The sequence below is a fragment of the Camelus dromedarius genome, chromosome 24 (assembly GCF_036321535.1).
Source record: "Camelus dromedarius isolate mCamDro1 chromosome 24, mCamDro1.pat, whole genome shotgun sequence".
NCBI classification, from domain to species: domain Eukaryota; kingdom Metazoa; phylum Chordata; class Mammalia; order Artiodactyla; family Camelidae; genus Camelus; species Camelus dromedarius.
The window spans coordinates 4,614,882-4,627,791 of record NC_087459.1 but is presented as its reverse complement, the minus strand read 5'-3'; the positions used below and the strand labels follow the sequence as shown (position 1 = coordinate 4,627,791).

Sequence of the window (12,910 nt, the reverse complement as noted above, 5' to 3'; positions counted from 1 at the left end):
TCACCTTAAGTTCAAACACAGCAATTTAAACTACATCTGTAACTTGTACAGGAGACAGATCTTGACTCCAAAAGCATCTGTGAGTTGATTGCCAGAGCTACACATGATCCTGTTAGAATAGGATCTTTCCTTGTGCCTCTGCAGACCCACAGTCTGGGCAGGCGTGAGAGACTGGCTTGTGAAATTTTCTATAAGAACCCCTGTGTCATCATCTCCACTGTCTGCAAACTGCTTTCAAATGGATCTGGTTTCTTTCCTTGCACTTTATCTGTGAATTAGGCAGGGCTCAGACAGAACAAAACCATTTTATGAACAAGGGAAATGAGGCTCAGAGAGAGTGGTTTGCCTGCATCACTGAGCAAGGACGTTGCCAAGGCAGAACCCAAACCTGGATCTTCTGGCCCCAAGCCTTCGCCCTGCCCAGAGCAGGCGGGCCTCCTGGTTGGAACTTGTTGCCAAGGCCGGCCACAGAGCGGGGCTCATGATGGCAGCAGGCGGTGCTGAACTAGCCAGCAAAAGCAGTTATCTTTTCTTCCTTTGTTGGTGTTTTCCCTTTGATGAACTTTAAGGCGACTTGGCTAGTGTTTCGTGAACTTTCAGAGGGTGATGTGAAATGTTACACCTTGTATTTCAAGTCTTAAGAAACTGTGTTTCTGAGTGTCTTGAGGGGTTTTGACTGAATCTGGGAGCAGCTGACCTAAGAATCTTCAGAAAACACAGCTGAGAGAATCTTAGCTCCGGACAGAATTGTCATGCTGGCTACAGGGTCTTGCCAGACCTCTCTTCTCTCTCTACCCCTCCCTCTCTCTGCCTTCATTCAATGAGTGGCATCGGCTTGGTCCCTTATTCACTGGCCCAGTGGCCAGTGTCATCCTCGACACTGGGGAGAAACAGGTGCACAAAACAGACTCAGCCCCAACCCCCATGGGGCTGACTTCAGGAAGGGGGACAGGTAAACCACCCCTCCTGGAGGTAAGTAAACAAAAGGAATTCAGATTTGCTCCATGATGTGAAGGATGGGAAAGGGGTTGGAAAGTGTGCTTAAGGACAAGCAGTGGGGGACAGAGGTGAGTCCCGGGAGCTGACATTTGATCGGATAAAGGATGAAAGGAAGCAGTTCATGTGGAAGATGAGCGAGGACGGAAGCCCTGAGGAGGAACGGATCTGCATGTGTCCAAGGAGCACTGATGAGGCCAGTGTGCCAGAGCACAGTGAGCTAAGGGCAGAGAGGCGTAAGATAAGACTGAGAGGCGGGCAGGGGCGACTTGTAAATTTGAATTTTATTCTAGGATCAATGGAAAAACCATTGAAGGGTTTTAAGCAAGGGGATGATATGATGAGATTCATATAGATTTACATCTAACTAGATAGATGGATAGATAGCTAGATAGACAGACAGATACAGATATAAACGGCTGGCAGTGCAAAGAAGCCTGAGGAGGACCTAAGGGACAAGACTTCAGGCTGCTTTCAGTTTGGTTCTGATGACACACTGGCAGCTTCCGTCAGGGTGGTGAGAGCGTGAATGGAGTGAAGTGGACACGTTTAAGATCTCATCTGTAATTTCTGACGGATGGGATGTGGGGCCGTGAACAGCATCCTGACCTGACTGCACTAGTGTCCGCTGTGGCCAGGGGTGGGCAGCGTGGAGGATCACCAGGGGTGCAGGGCAGTCAGAGTGCGGCGGTCACAAGACACCTGCGCATCCTTCCCGTCGAGGTCCCTGGGAACTGCCCTTCTTCCTTTGGGGCTGTGCTCGGCCGGCTCTGAGGATGTGCGGTCGCTGACGCGCCTGGCATGTCTGCTGCAGGAACAGCGCTCAAGTCCATGTCTTCCCTCCTAACCTTGGGTGGAAACCATAGTGTCACACAAGGGTGTGTTTCGAAATTAGCATTTGAAAAGAAGCCTCCTTGCTTTCGGTCGGAGCTGACATGGTCCCTTTTCCTCTGTGGAAATGAAATTTATTAATCATAATAAAACCATCAGATTCTGAAGGTAGAGGTCACCCTGAGGAGGAAAGGGGGCTTTTCATTTACGAGGAATCGTTCGGGGCTGCTGTATTTTCCTCCTGCCTCGGAAGAGAACGCTGCCAAATTGTTACCTTGGGTTTTACACAAAGGTTGAAGCTCTGCCCAGTATTAGAGACAAACATGAATTCACCATTAAACGACTCAGAAGGAAAAGGTGGGGGGGGGCTGCATTTTCACGCAATGCATTCAGACGGCCGCTATGTTGTCTCCCCCAAAGACGGCATTTCTGCCACAGAAAAACCCGTCCCTAGATTGAAAACTAACAATCACTGTTCTGAATTCACATCTGCACACTTGTTTTGAAGGAACACCATGCTGTGGGCTCGCTTTAGTCAACGGCCAAGCATTTTCCGTTTGCCGTCGCAGGTTGTGCCCTGCTCCCTACAACCAGCTTTGCCAGGGGGAAGTACCTTAAAAACAATCCTATGAACAGCTTTTAGCTTTTTGTCTCTAGACCCATGACAGAGCTGATTTTCTCATGAAATGAAAATCAATGCCAAAGTCATACATCATGTTCTTTCCCCCATTAGTATCTACTTCTATGTATGTCGGTAGAAACCCAAGTTTCATGAGTGACCTCCATGACTAAAATTTTTTTCAAAAACGTCATCATTCTTCTTGCCTTAATACACCCTGTCTTGGACTTATATCTATTTTTCCCTCCCAGAGAGAGGGAGAATTTTTTTAGGGTTTTTTTTCCCCTTATATTTTTGTAGGTTTTTAAAAAATGTTTTTATTTGTTTCTGTTTTTTCTTTAGGGGGGAGGTAATTAGGTTTATTTGTATATTTATTTATTTACTTACTTATTTTGATGGAGGTACTGGGGATTGAACCCAGGACCTCGTGCATGCTAAGCATGTTACTCTACCACTGAGCTATAACCTTCCTTCCCCGCCTAAAAGTTTTTTGATTAAAGGTCATTTTTGATGAGTCAAGGGCATGAAGGGTGTTCCAAGGAATGAAAAGCAAGAGGGTCAGGTTGACGATTTGTGAGTTTCACCAAGAGACTCATCTCAGAAAAGAAACATCCATTCGTGTCACTGCTTGTGAGGATCAGGAGAACACGGCTTCTCGAAGCAGGAAGCCTCCTGTGGATGATGGGAGTGCGGTGCCCTTTGAAACAGGCAAGGGGGGGCTTGGGAGTAAGACCTGGCCAGTGAGGACTTGGGGTGATCATATCTGTTTTCTGTCTGGGGTCTACCTTAGACTGGGAGTTAGAAGGACCTTCATCTAGCCTCTTCCACCTTCCCAAGCTCCACGGTATGAGATCCATCCCATACATTCTTACCCACTGATGACGAGAAAGAAGATGGTAAGGCAAGCAGGGAAAAGATAGAGATGGAGAGGAATAAAGTCCGTGCAAATTAGGCCCCAAGGTTGAGACTACAAACGACTTCTTCCTGCCTTGTTCCTTCATTCTTTAAAGGGAAGTTTAAAAGTTAAAGAAGGTTGATAATTTACACATACCCCATGGAGTGGCTGGTCCACCCATCCCCCAGTTGCTCTAGACTATTGGTTGCAAATGGCACACAGCTGCCTCCTTCTTCAGAGACTTACCCTCTGCCAAAGGGTCCCTTCAACTCAGAGATTAATCTCTACCCCGCGAGGAAGCCCCCAGCTAATGCTTAACTTACACTAATGTTAACCAACCAAGCCACTTGCCTCCAGACGGGATCAACTCTGGGGTGTTGGTTGATCTCGGGATCAGATAGAAGCTAGACTCCAGCTCAGACCACATCCTTGCTTGCCCCTCTCTCCTCTTGAAAGCACCCCTCAACAAATCAGATGCAGAAGAATCTCCATTTCAGACTGCTTCCAGAGACCCTAGCCTAACCTAACCTGCATCTCAGCTTTGCTCATTACCAAAACAGCGATGTTCAAACTATTCCCAAGAAGGTATGTGGCAGGCCATTCAAGGAATGGTGCATGGAACCATGGAAAGGGCATGAGAGTTTCCCTGAGAGATTCAAGGATCAGCTCTGACTCTGTCTAGCTCTGTGATCTTGGGCAAGTGACTCAACCTCTCTGAAACCTAATTTCTGATCTGTTGCATTGTTCAGTTCCAGATACTCAGTAGGCATCCAATGCCTTAGGTTTCCATCCCTTCTACATTGGTATTCTAAAGCCTGTGCTGGAGGTCCTGGAAGTGGAGGGAGCAGATGGTAGAGAGAGAGTGAGGGGGAAACAAAAAGGAAAACACACAGATGAGGGAATGTCATCAAGAAATAGTCTGAAATGTGTCCCTTCCCAGAACGTGGCTGTAGATTGATGAGATAGACATTCTGGGGTGATAAATCTGGGATCAAAACCAAATCAAGCTCTAATTCTTGACTGGAGGGGGAGGTCCCACAAACCCTTCAAAGATGCTTCTATTTCAAAACATTTGCTTTCCCTTTCTCAGATGTTGGACCCTAAATGTACAGACCGGATCACTCCACCCTGTTTGACCCACCTGTCTCGCTTGTGTGGTGACATCTACACTAGGAAAAGAGGACACTCTCTTGATTATAACCTGTCTCTTGTGGGTCCTGGGTTTCTTAAAACCATTCTTCCAAGCTGTTTCTTCTGCCTGCCTCTGTCTTTGAAGTAGCTACGTGAGCAGGGTAGAAAGGGCTGTATGAGAGAGAGGAGACACACACACACACACACACACACACACACACACACTACATACCTATGTCATCAGCAATGTTAAATGGACAAAGGACTGTCTTGTGTACAGACGGACTTTTCTCATGTTACGTGGCAGACTGGAGTATGTTTCTTATTTCTAAAGAGGAATAGGGCCCCTCTGCACTGTCTTGGTATTTTGTATTTTGTGGTTGTTATTATTTACTTTGAAGTTGCCTGTGATGGATTAATCTCCACCTCTGTTTCCCTCGTAGTTACGGACGAGTTTATGCTACCGACCCCTACCACCACACACTTGCTCCAGCCCCCACCTACGGCGTTGGTGCCATGGTGAGTACCACTTCCTCCTCTTCCTCACTTTCTCCTACCTCCCATCCCTTCCCCCAGCTGGGACCTTAGTACGGGGTTGACGGCTGACGTCCTCTCACTTTCCCTTAATTGAATTTGTCTCTTGTGCTAACAGCAGCTAAAATGCCACATTAATCCTCCCAGTAAACTTGATAAATGTCTTAATTTCTTGGCAATGTAGTGCATGTAAGTTATTATATTTCTAACTTTGCAAGTCTCACCTAGCAGAGCACTTACCTTAATGGAATAATTAGTCATTTTGATAATTAAATCCATCACTAACAGAATGCAGTGTCAATGCAGAACTTTTTTTTTTCTTTTTTTTTTTCCCTCCCTTGCCGCTCATTCACATAGCCCCAAGGTTCCAGCCCCAGCACAGACTTCAGAGGAGCTAAGCTGCACACTTCCAGGCCTCTGCTGTCAGGCAGCTGAGAATCTGACTGCCTCTCCTCCCCTATTACAATTCATGTTTAAAGTCATAGTCGCCCAGGAGAGAAAGTAGACAGAGGGGCACACTTTGTGTGTGTGCCTAGCACATAGGAATTAGAAGGAATCAGTTTTGGGGTTGTCTTTTGTTTTGGGGGGGATCTGGGTTTTTGTTTTGGGAGGGGTGGGGGGAGGGCAAAAAGGGGAGGTGAGGGTGGGGTGAATTTGCCTGTACCTGTTCAAACTTCTATGCACTAAAACTCCTGAGTACAGTTAAGACGTGCCCATCACGTGAGAGCGTATGCAATCATTACAAAGCTTCTGGCATGCAGTTTTCTGCTTGGAGTCAAGAATTACCAGTCCTTATCCTAAAAATAGATCCCCATAGGCATTCCTTTGAATCGCCAAACTTTTAGACAATGGAAATTGTTAAGTGCCACCTCAGAGCCATCTAAAGCCATGGCCAGACAATTCACTGGCGCTTGGCCATAGAAGTTCCGCCACGATTTGGAAACGCATTATTTTTTTGCACAAGCTCAATTACATCAAGCAATTCATCTGCACAACTCCCCTCTCAAGAGCAACTTCCATACAAATTACTGAGGCAAGTCAAGTAAGAAGCTGATTTAAATTCTCCTCCTGATTTTGCATTCAACCACTCTGCTTCAACACCCGGTCCACTTGAGGAAGGTGTTGGAAAGGAGAGTTGAACAACTACATTTGAAAAGTCATCTGCATTCAACCTCTTGAGTGTAGACTGAGCTTCTCCCGATGGAACATAGTCTTATTAACAAGTCGAACAAGCCAATAAAATGAGACAGTGCCAATCCTGTAGTTGTCCAGTTTGCATCAGAGTCCTTTTAGCTCACAGGGCTGGCTGACAGAATTTGGTTTTACAGGGATTTTTCTTTATAAGGAGCTATTGGGGGCGGTCAGGATTGGCCCTACCTTCAGTTCTCCAAGAGTGACCTGGGATGGGTAGGGGGTGCCTCCGTTTTGGTTGTTTCTGAGTGTCTATTTTTCACATTAGTCTTTTTTGATGATCCACGTGTTGCAAAAGGAAAATGTAAAAAACACACCCCTTAAATTGCTTTGTTTCAGAATGCTTTTGCACCCTTGACTGATGCCAAGACTAGGAGCCATGCTGATGATGTGGGTCTCGTTCTTTCTTCATTGCAGGCTAGTATATACCGAGGGGGATACAACCGTTTTGCTCCATACTAAATGACAAAACCATAAAAACCTTCCAATGTGGGGAGAAAGGAAGCTTTCCGAGGCCTGGGTATTGCAATACATGCAGTAGTGCATCATTTTAGCATCTAAAAAAAAATGATAAAAAATAAAAATAAAAAGAGGAAAAAAATTACATTTTTTATCTTATACCTCAGATATTTTGTTCTGTGTATTTTAATATTGTGGGTCTTTCATTTCTGAAGGTTCCGTAGTTCGGTTGCTGGCTGTAGGAGTTCTTGTGGTTGATCTAGAGAGATGCTAGCTATGAATCGAAACTGGTGTTAGGGCCATATCCAGAGTGCTATATCATGTAAATGAATTCTATATGCTGAATATTAAAGCTACTGGGGTTATCAGCTGTTGGGAAGAGTGTAAGTGACTACAGTAGTCATGTTTTTTCTGCATCTGCATTATTTTATTTTATGAAAGGGGAAGGGTGGGAGGTACCTAGGGGATTGGGGCTGGGTTTTGGCTGAAAGAAAAAAAAAATAGTAACTGATGAATCTAAACGACCCACTGCACCAACGACCATATATATATATATGTAGATATATTTCCCTATATAGATATATCTACATAGATATATGTCAGTGATTCTAAGTTACTCATTGTCGGTTCAAGCCAAAGGTTACCTTGTTAAGGGGGTGATGCTAGAGGCACTTTGCATCTGAGCTGAATGAAGCTGTGCAAACCCACCCTTTAAACCATTCCACCCGACAGTATTCAGCTTCTTAACCAGCCGCTAGTTATCTAGGCAAAAATTGCTAGTTAGGCTATCAACGAGCATTCTTTTTATATTTCTTCCAGTATAATAAATTATTGATATCATTGCTGACTTTTATATTATGGGAGGGAAAAAAATAACATTAATAAAAAGGTGATAAAAAGCACTGTTTCTATTTTTTTCTTTTTTTCCAAAAAAAAAAAAAGAGAAAGTAATAAAAACTTAAAATTCTTTGTACCAGTTAAAAAAGACAAATGTATACAATTTACATCTGTGCAGTGGAGTTGTTCAGTTCTAGAAACAGTCTTAATGAAGCTTTTAGTTTTAGCCGAGTAGAACAACCGTTAGAGACAGACGTATCATTTTTATGGAATCACGTGATAATCATATTCGGATTTCTAGACGCCTTTTACAAGTATTGCAGTCATTGGGTAGAGGTCATCACGGTATTTTCATCAGCTTGGTACTTTTTGAAACATGTCGTTGTGTAAGCAACCTGCAATTTTTCAGTTGGTGAGAGCCTGCCCTCCCATCCTTCCTGGTCCCCAAGGATTCTCTCAAATCAGTATCTTGAGGGTTTTTTTGTTTTTTTGTTTGTTTGTTTGTTTGTTTTTTGTCTCCAAGGCCTAGGACACTTGTCAGAAGGAAGCAAAAAAGTAGGTCCACCTTCGACATCCCCAAAGAACAAAGTCCCCCCCCCATCCCACACCTCTGAAGCAGGGTCAGAAATGACAGCCGAAAAATTGCAGTTTGTACTTCTTCTGTTGGAAGTCTTTCCATGTTGTCCTGTTTACAAGTTAATCTCAGTTGGGGTATCTGTCACGGATCTTCCTGTTTTTGTATTGAAATTAAAAACAAAAAAAAAATCCTGCAGCAAGCTGTCCCCAGTAGTTTTGCTGCCAGAGTTCAAATCTCCATGTGTATCGTGCAGGCCGTATGGTGTGCACTTTAGTAAAGCTATCAACTCACCGCTGTGAACCTGCCAATCCGCTGTAACAACTCTGCTTTCAAACAAAACCAGACAAAACTTAAAAAAAAAAAAAAAGTGTTTGTGATCCAGCTTCCTCTTGTCACCCTATGTGCATGCAATAAGACCGGTTGGATGTTAAACCATCAATAAACTTTCACAAGATTTGAAAACAAAGTTTCTGTAGCTTCGCTATCTAAGACAGATCACCGTGATCTTGAAAAAAAAAAAAAAACGCAAAAAAAAAAAAGAGAGAGAGAGAAACGGGGGAAACTGCGCCAAAAGCAGAGCAAATATTCTTTTCACCAGACTTATTTGGGTGGGGGAGGGGAGGGGCAAGGGGGTGTTTTTATAGCATCACTAAGACATTCTCATCCCCCTACCTGGAAGACAGTGTTATGACGACGACGGGTGCCTGGTTGATGTTTTTAAGGGAAACAATGTATTAAAATGCTGCAGGCATCCTACCCGGAAGGGGAGAAAGGCGGAAGGAGCAGAGGGGTTGGGAGAAGAAAGAGATTTCTCCCATTTCCCTCCGATGTCAAAAATCCAGAATTTGCATTGTATTTGGAATCACAAACATAGACTTCTTACTGTGTTGGTTAAAGTAAAATTAATTTGCAGTTTTGATTTTCATCGATGAGCTGTACTTTCCCCCATGATTGTATGTAGTTTTAATAAAATCATTTAGAGCAAAGTGGGTGCCAACTGATGTTGCAGAATCTTTTGTCAGGCACTCCTCCAAGAGGCCAATAAGTCATTTTAAAATGTATGTCAGAGATGTAAACAAACATTTTGGATTTTTTTAAAACAGTATTTATTTGGAATGTTTTCATTTATCTAAATAACTATTGCTATTATGAATTATGGAAAAAAAAGATTAATATCATGTGTGGCATATAGTGACTTCTTAACACACACATCACGCAATCTGCAAACCCAGAAAATGTGTATATCTGTCTTTAGAAATTAGTGTTTATATCACTTACAGTGGTTTGTGAATAAAGAAAACTGGTTTGTAATATCAAAAAATAAAAGCTTAGTCTGAAAAGGTACATGTGAGTTGGTGTCCTGAGTCCTTTTGCTTCAGTGTGTTTCCTGGGATTTGTCGGCTCCACATGGGGCTGCCCTGGTGCCCACGGTGGGTGGGGGGAGGAGATGAGGGGAGCTGCCCAGGTGAGCAGCAGATTGTCCTTGTCACCACAGGTAGACCCAGGTGCCTGTGCAGGTGCCCTGGCTGGCTGGTTCTGAGGGCTCCCTTTCCTCATATATCTTTCCAAAGAAGTCAGTGGAACCAACCACAGATGTTTAAGGCAAAAAATGGAATTAAGCTTAGCTATTCCTCGACACGGAAATGTCAGTCTTCGGTTTAAAACAAAACTCAACAAAACACAACTATACATTTCAAATGAAACGTCTACTTAGGCTATTAGTACAACTTTTAGGAGGAAGCCTTGTAGGAAGAAGATGAAAAAATGATACTGACACGTGCTAGTGTTGATAATTACAGAGTGGTTACTAAGGGCCAAGAATCCTGTGTTCCTTATTTCACTGAATTATTTAATACTCCCACCAGGGTTGAATTATCTACCCCATTTAGTTCTCTTACCAATATCTTAATCCTATTTCATTTAATTGTCTTAATGCTGCTATCAGGTTGGTAACACATATGAAGGTTTTTAAAATGTGGGGTCTAACAGGGGGGTATAGCTCAGTGGTAGAGTTCCTGCTTAGCATGCATGAGGTTCCGTGTTCGATCTCCAGTACCTCCATTAAAAAAATAATAAATAAAATTTAAATTAAAAAAAAAATGTAGAGTCCGGAAGCAGAGGTTCTGAGTTCGCTTCCTGTTTTGGTACCTTGCTGGCTGCCTGTGTGCCTCTGTGCCTGTGTCCTCATCCATAATTCAGGATGGTAATACCACCTACCCCTAATATCATGTGAAATCAATAAAGCAAGCTCTGGCACAGGCTGAGAGCAGTGCTTCACAAACTGGAAGCTCATTATTTCCAGGTGAGGATACTGGGACACAGAGAGGTTCGTTTATCTAAGACCACACGTCCAGCGAGTGGCAAGTCTGACATTCCAGAACGAGCACCCCTACTGTCCTGGCCCAGTGAGAACTCTCAGCATTTGAAACAAGAAGACTTTAAGTGCCCAAAGCTGACTTTTGTTCTCCAATTTTCTTCCTACAGCGCAGCTGTCTACGTAGTATGAATTATACCACCTCAGGTATATTCAGTGGTCCCTTCTCCGGAAACTCCTCAGCTATGGGACTGTGCAAGTTACAGTCAACTTCTGATACTCTATGTCCACGGATCCTTGAGGACAGTATTGCCCTAATTTGATAAGTGAAGACAGTAAGGTTTGATAGGTCACACGATCTGCCTGAAGTCATGTTTAGCAACTGCTGGCCAGGAAGCTTGTGTCTTCTTCCAAAGATTCTCTTTCATTCTTGGTGATGGTTGTGGTGCTGGCAATGGTGAACATGGGCTTCCGGTACTTCCCTTACAAAATACGAGTCTATGTTAATTTAATAAAAGAAGTCCCCAGTTTTATCCTGGCACATGGTGAGGAGGGAGATCTCTAGCTCCTAAAAGGCTGGCTTATGGATGTCTCTGCCCTGTCCAAAATGGGCGGGGATAAGCAGAGATAATAAAAGGAGTCATTTACATCAGAATCTCCAAAGCCAGGTTCTTCTCTGAAATGTAGGTAAGCACATACATTTCACATGATGTGTAAAGAAAATCAAAATGCATAGCAGCAGTGAAAGGGTTTCTTAAAAGACTCAAACAATTCATGCAAATGGTTGACTCCCACCCCAGCCCCCGCTTCCACCTGGAGGGTGGGCAGAGGTGAGGTAACAAGCCCGAGGGAAGCCCAGATGTGATGCACCTGTTCTGTGTATAAATATAGGCTGGGTTTTATTTTTTTGTGGACAGTGCCTGGGAGGTAGTCAGCCTCATCTCATCTGTAATTTTTTTTTTCTTAAGACAATTTTAATTAAAAAGTAAGATCTTCTCCATGTTTAAAAAAAAAAATAAAGAAAAGAATGCACTCCGAATCCAATTCGATTAGTTTAGACCACTATCTCGGTCCCATTTTCCCACTCAGTACCCTGACAACCTCGATTATCTAGGCTGGTCCCCGAAGGCTGATGCTCCTTCCTGGGAAGTGGCCTTTTTTCCTGCCAAGAGGGCCCCACGCACTCACGCACATGCTCACGTGCTCATGCACACACAAGCAAAAGCCCTTTCCTGCTGGTGCAGTGTCCCCTCTCCAGTATCCGATCCAGAGACGTCCTCTCGCAGAAACACGGAGGAGCTTATTGAAAAAGCAGATTCCTGGGCCCCATCAGTTTTCAGGACTCCTAGCGTTGAGAACCATTGTTTGTATGGGATGTCCCGCCTCTCAATGAACTTCCAGGCTGTGTTCATGGTGGCTCCTCCCTGCAGATCTGACCCTTATCAGGGCACGTGTGCACAGATACACAGGCACGGACCTGCGTGTGCACAGATCCATGCGTGTGCCCAACCTTTCTCTTGACAACCTGGGATTATTTTCCCACCATTAAAGTCAAGAGTTAGGACTGAAAAGAATAGTCTCGTGAGGGAAGAGATAAAACAGTCATTTTTGTTGGAAAATGAAAAAGGCTTTTTTTTTCGTGGTTCTTTTTGTTTTTAATTGACTGCTGGAGAATACATGTGTGTGCAAACATACATGTTACATACTATAAATTATACAGTAGGCATTACATATAGTCTGTGTTTGGGAGACTTGTATGTAAATTCACAAGGTGAGGACTTTTCTGAAGGATATGAAATTTACATTGCACAATTAATTGCTCAGGATTCAGCCCAATGCCTGAAAGTGGACCAAAGGCCAGGGTTTCTCATTGTTCTTTCTGCAGTCCCAAGGGATACAGATTTGGGGTTGACCAGGAGCAGATGGCCCCTGGGCACTTTGGAAGCGCTTCCTAGGAGACCCTCATCTTACCGTATATGCTGTGTGCTAATTGCCCTCCTGGAAGGTTGGGGTGGGGGGGCCAGAGGTGTGTCTCTGACTCTGTGGCCTGGAACATGCGGGCTGCCTTCCTCACGGATATCTGACCTGGAAAAGGGAATTCACCAACTCTCAAGGAGAAATTCTTTTCTGGGTAGCAAGGTGATATTGTGATGAAAGCACCAAGGATTCTTTTCAAACTAATGGCGCTGCTTCCTAAAGGGAACAAACACTGAAGCCTGCATGGAGACTAAAACAAATAATAATAATGAGACTGGCTACCACTGTTAAAATACCCCGTCAGGCACTCTGCAAAACATCTGTATTTATGCTATGTACTATAAACACATAACTGTCTAAGTATGAGGAGATACATACAGATATATATGGCACTCAGAAAGTCTCTTAACCTCTCTGTGCTTCAGTTACCTCACCCACAAAATGCAGATAATAAACATCACCCTCCTCAAAGGGTTCTTGTGAGAAGGAGATGCATCCAGATGTGCGAAGCACTCAGCCTGCCATGTGGCATTTTTTTCTTTTTATTAA

The 12,910-nt window shown here is 43.9% G+C and overlaps 1 protein-coding gene across 20 annotated transcripts in view; it reads left to right on the top strand.

Moving 5' to 3' along the window:
* The window catches only part of RBFOX1 (RNA binding fox-1 homolog 1), a 1,985,071-nt gene extending 1,975,665 nt beyond the window's left edge, over positions 1-9,406 (top strand). For 10 of the 20 annotated variants that reach the window (XM_064478202.1, XM_064478201.1, XM_064478217.1 and 7 more), the window contains 2 exons: positions 4,916-4,991; positions 5,364-6,522. In XM_064478202.1, the coding sequence (XP_064334272.1) occupies positions 4,916-4,991; positions 5,364-5,511 (224 nt within the window). In that variant the 3' untranslated portion in view covers positions 5,512-6,522. The other 10 variants (XM_064478203.1, XM_031433195.2, XM_064478211.1 and 7 more) reach the window with 4 other exon arrangements.
* The last annotated feature ends 3,504 nt before the right edge of the window (positions 9,407-12,910 follow it).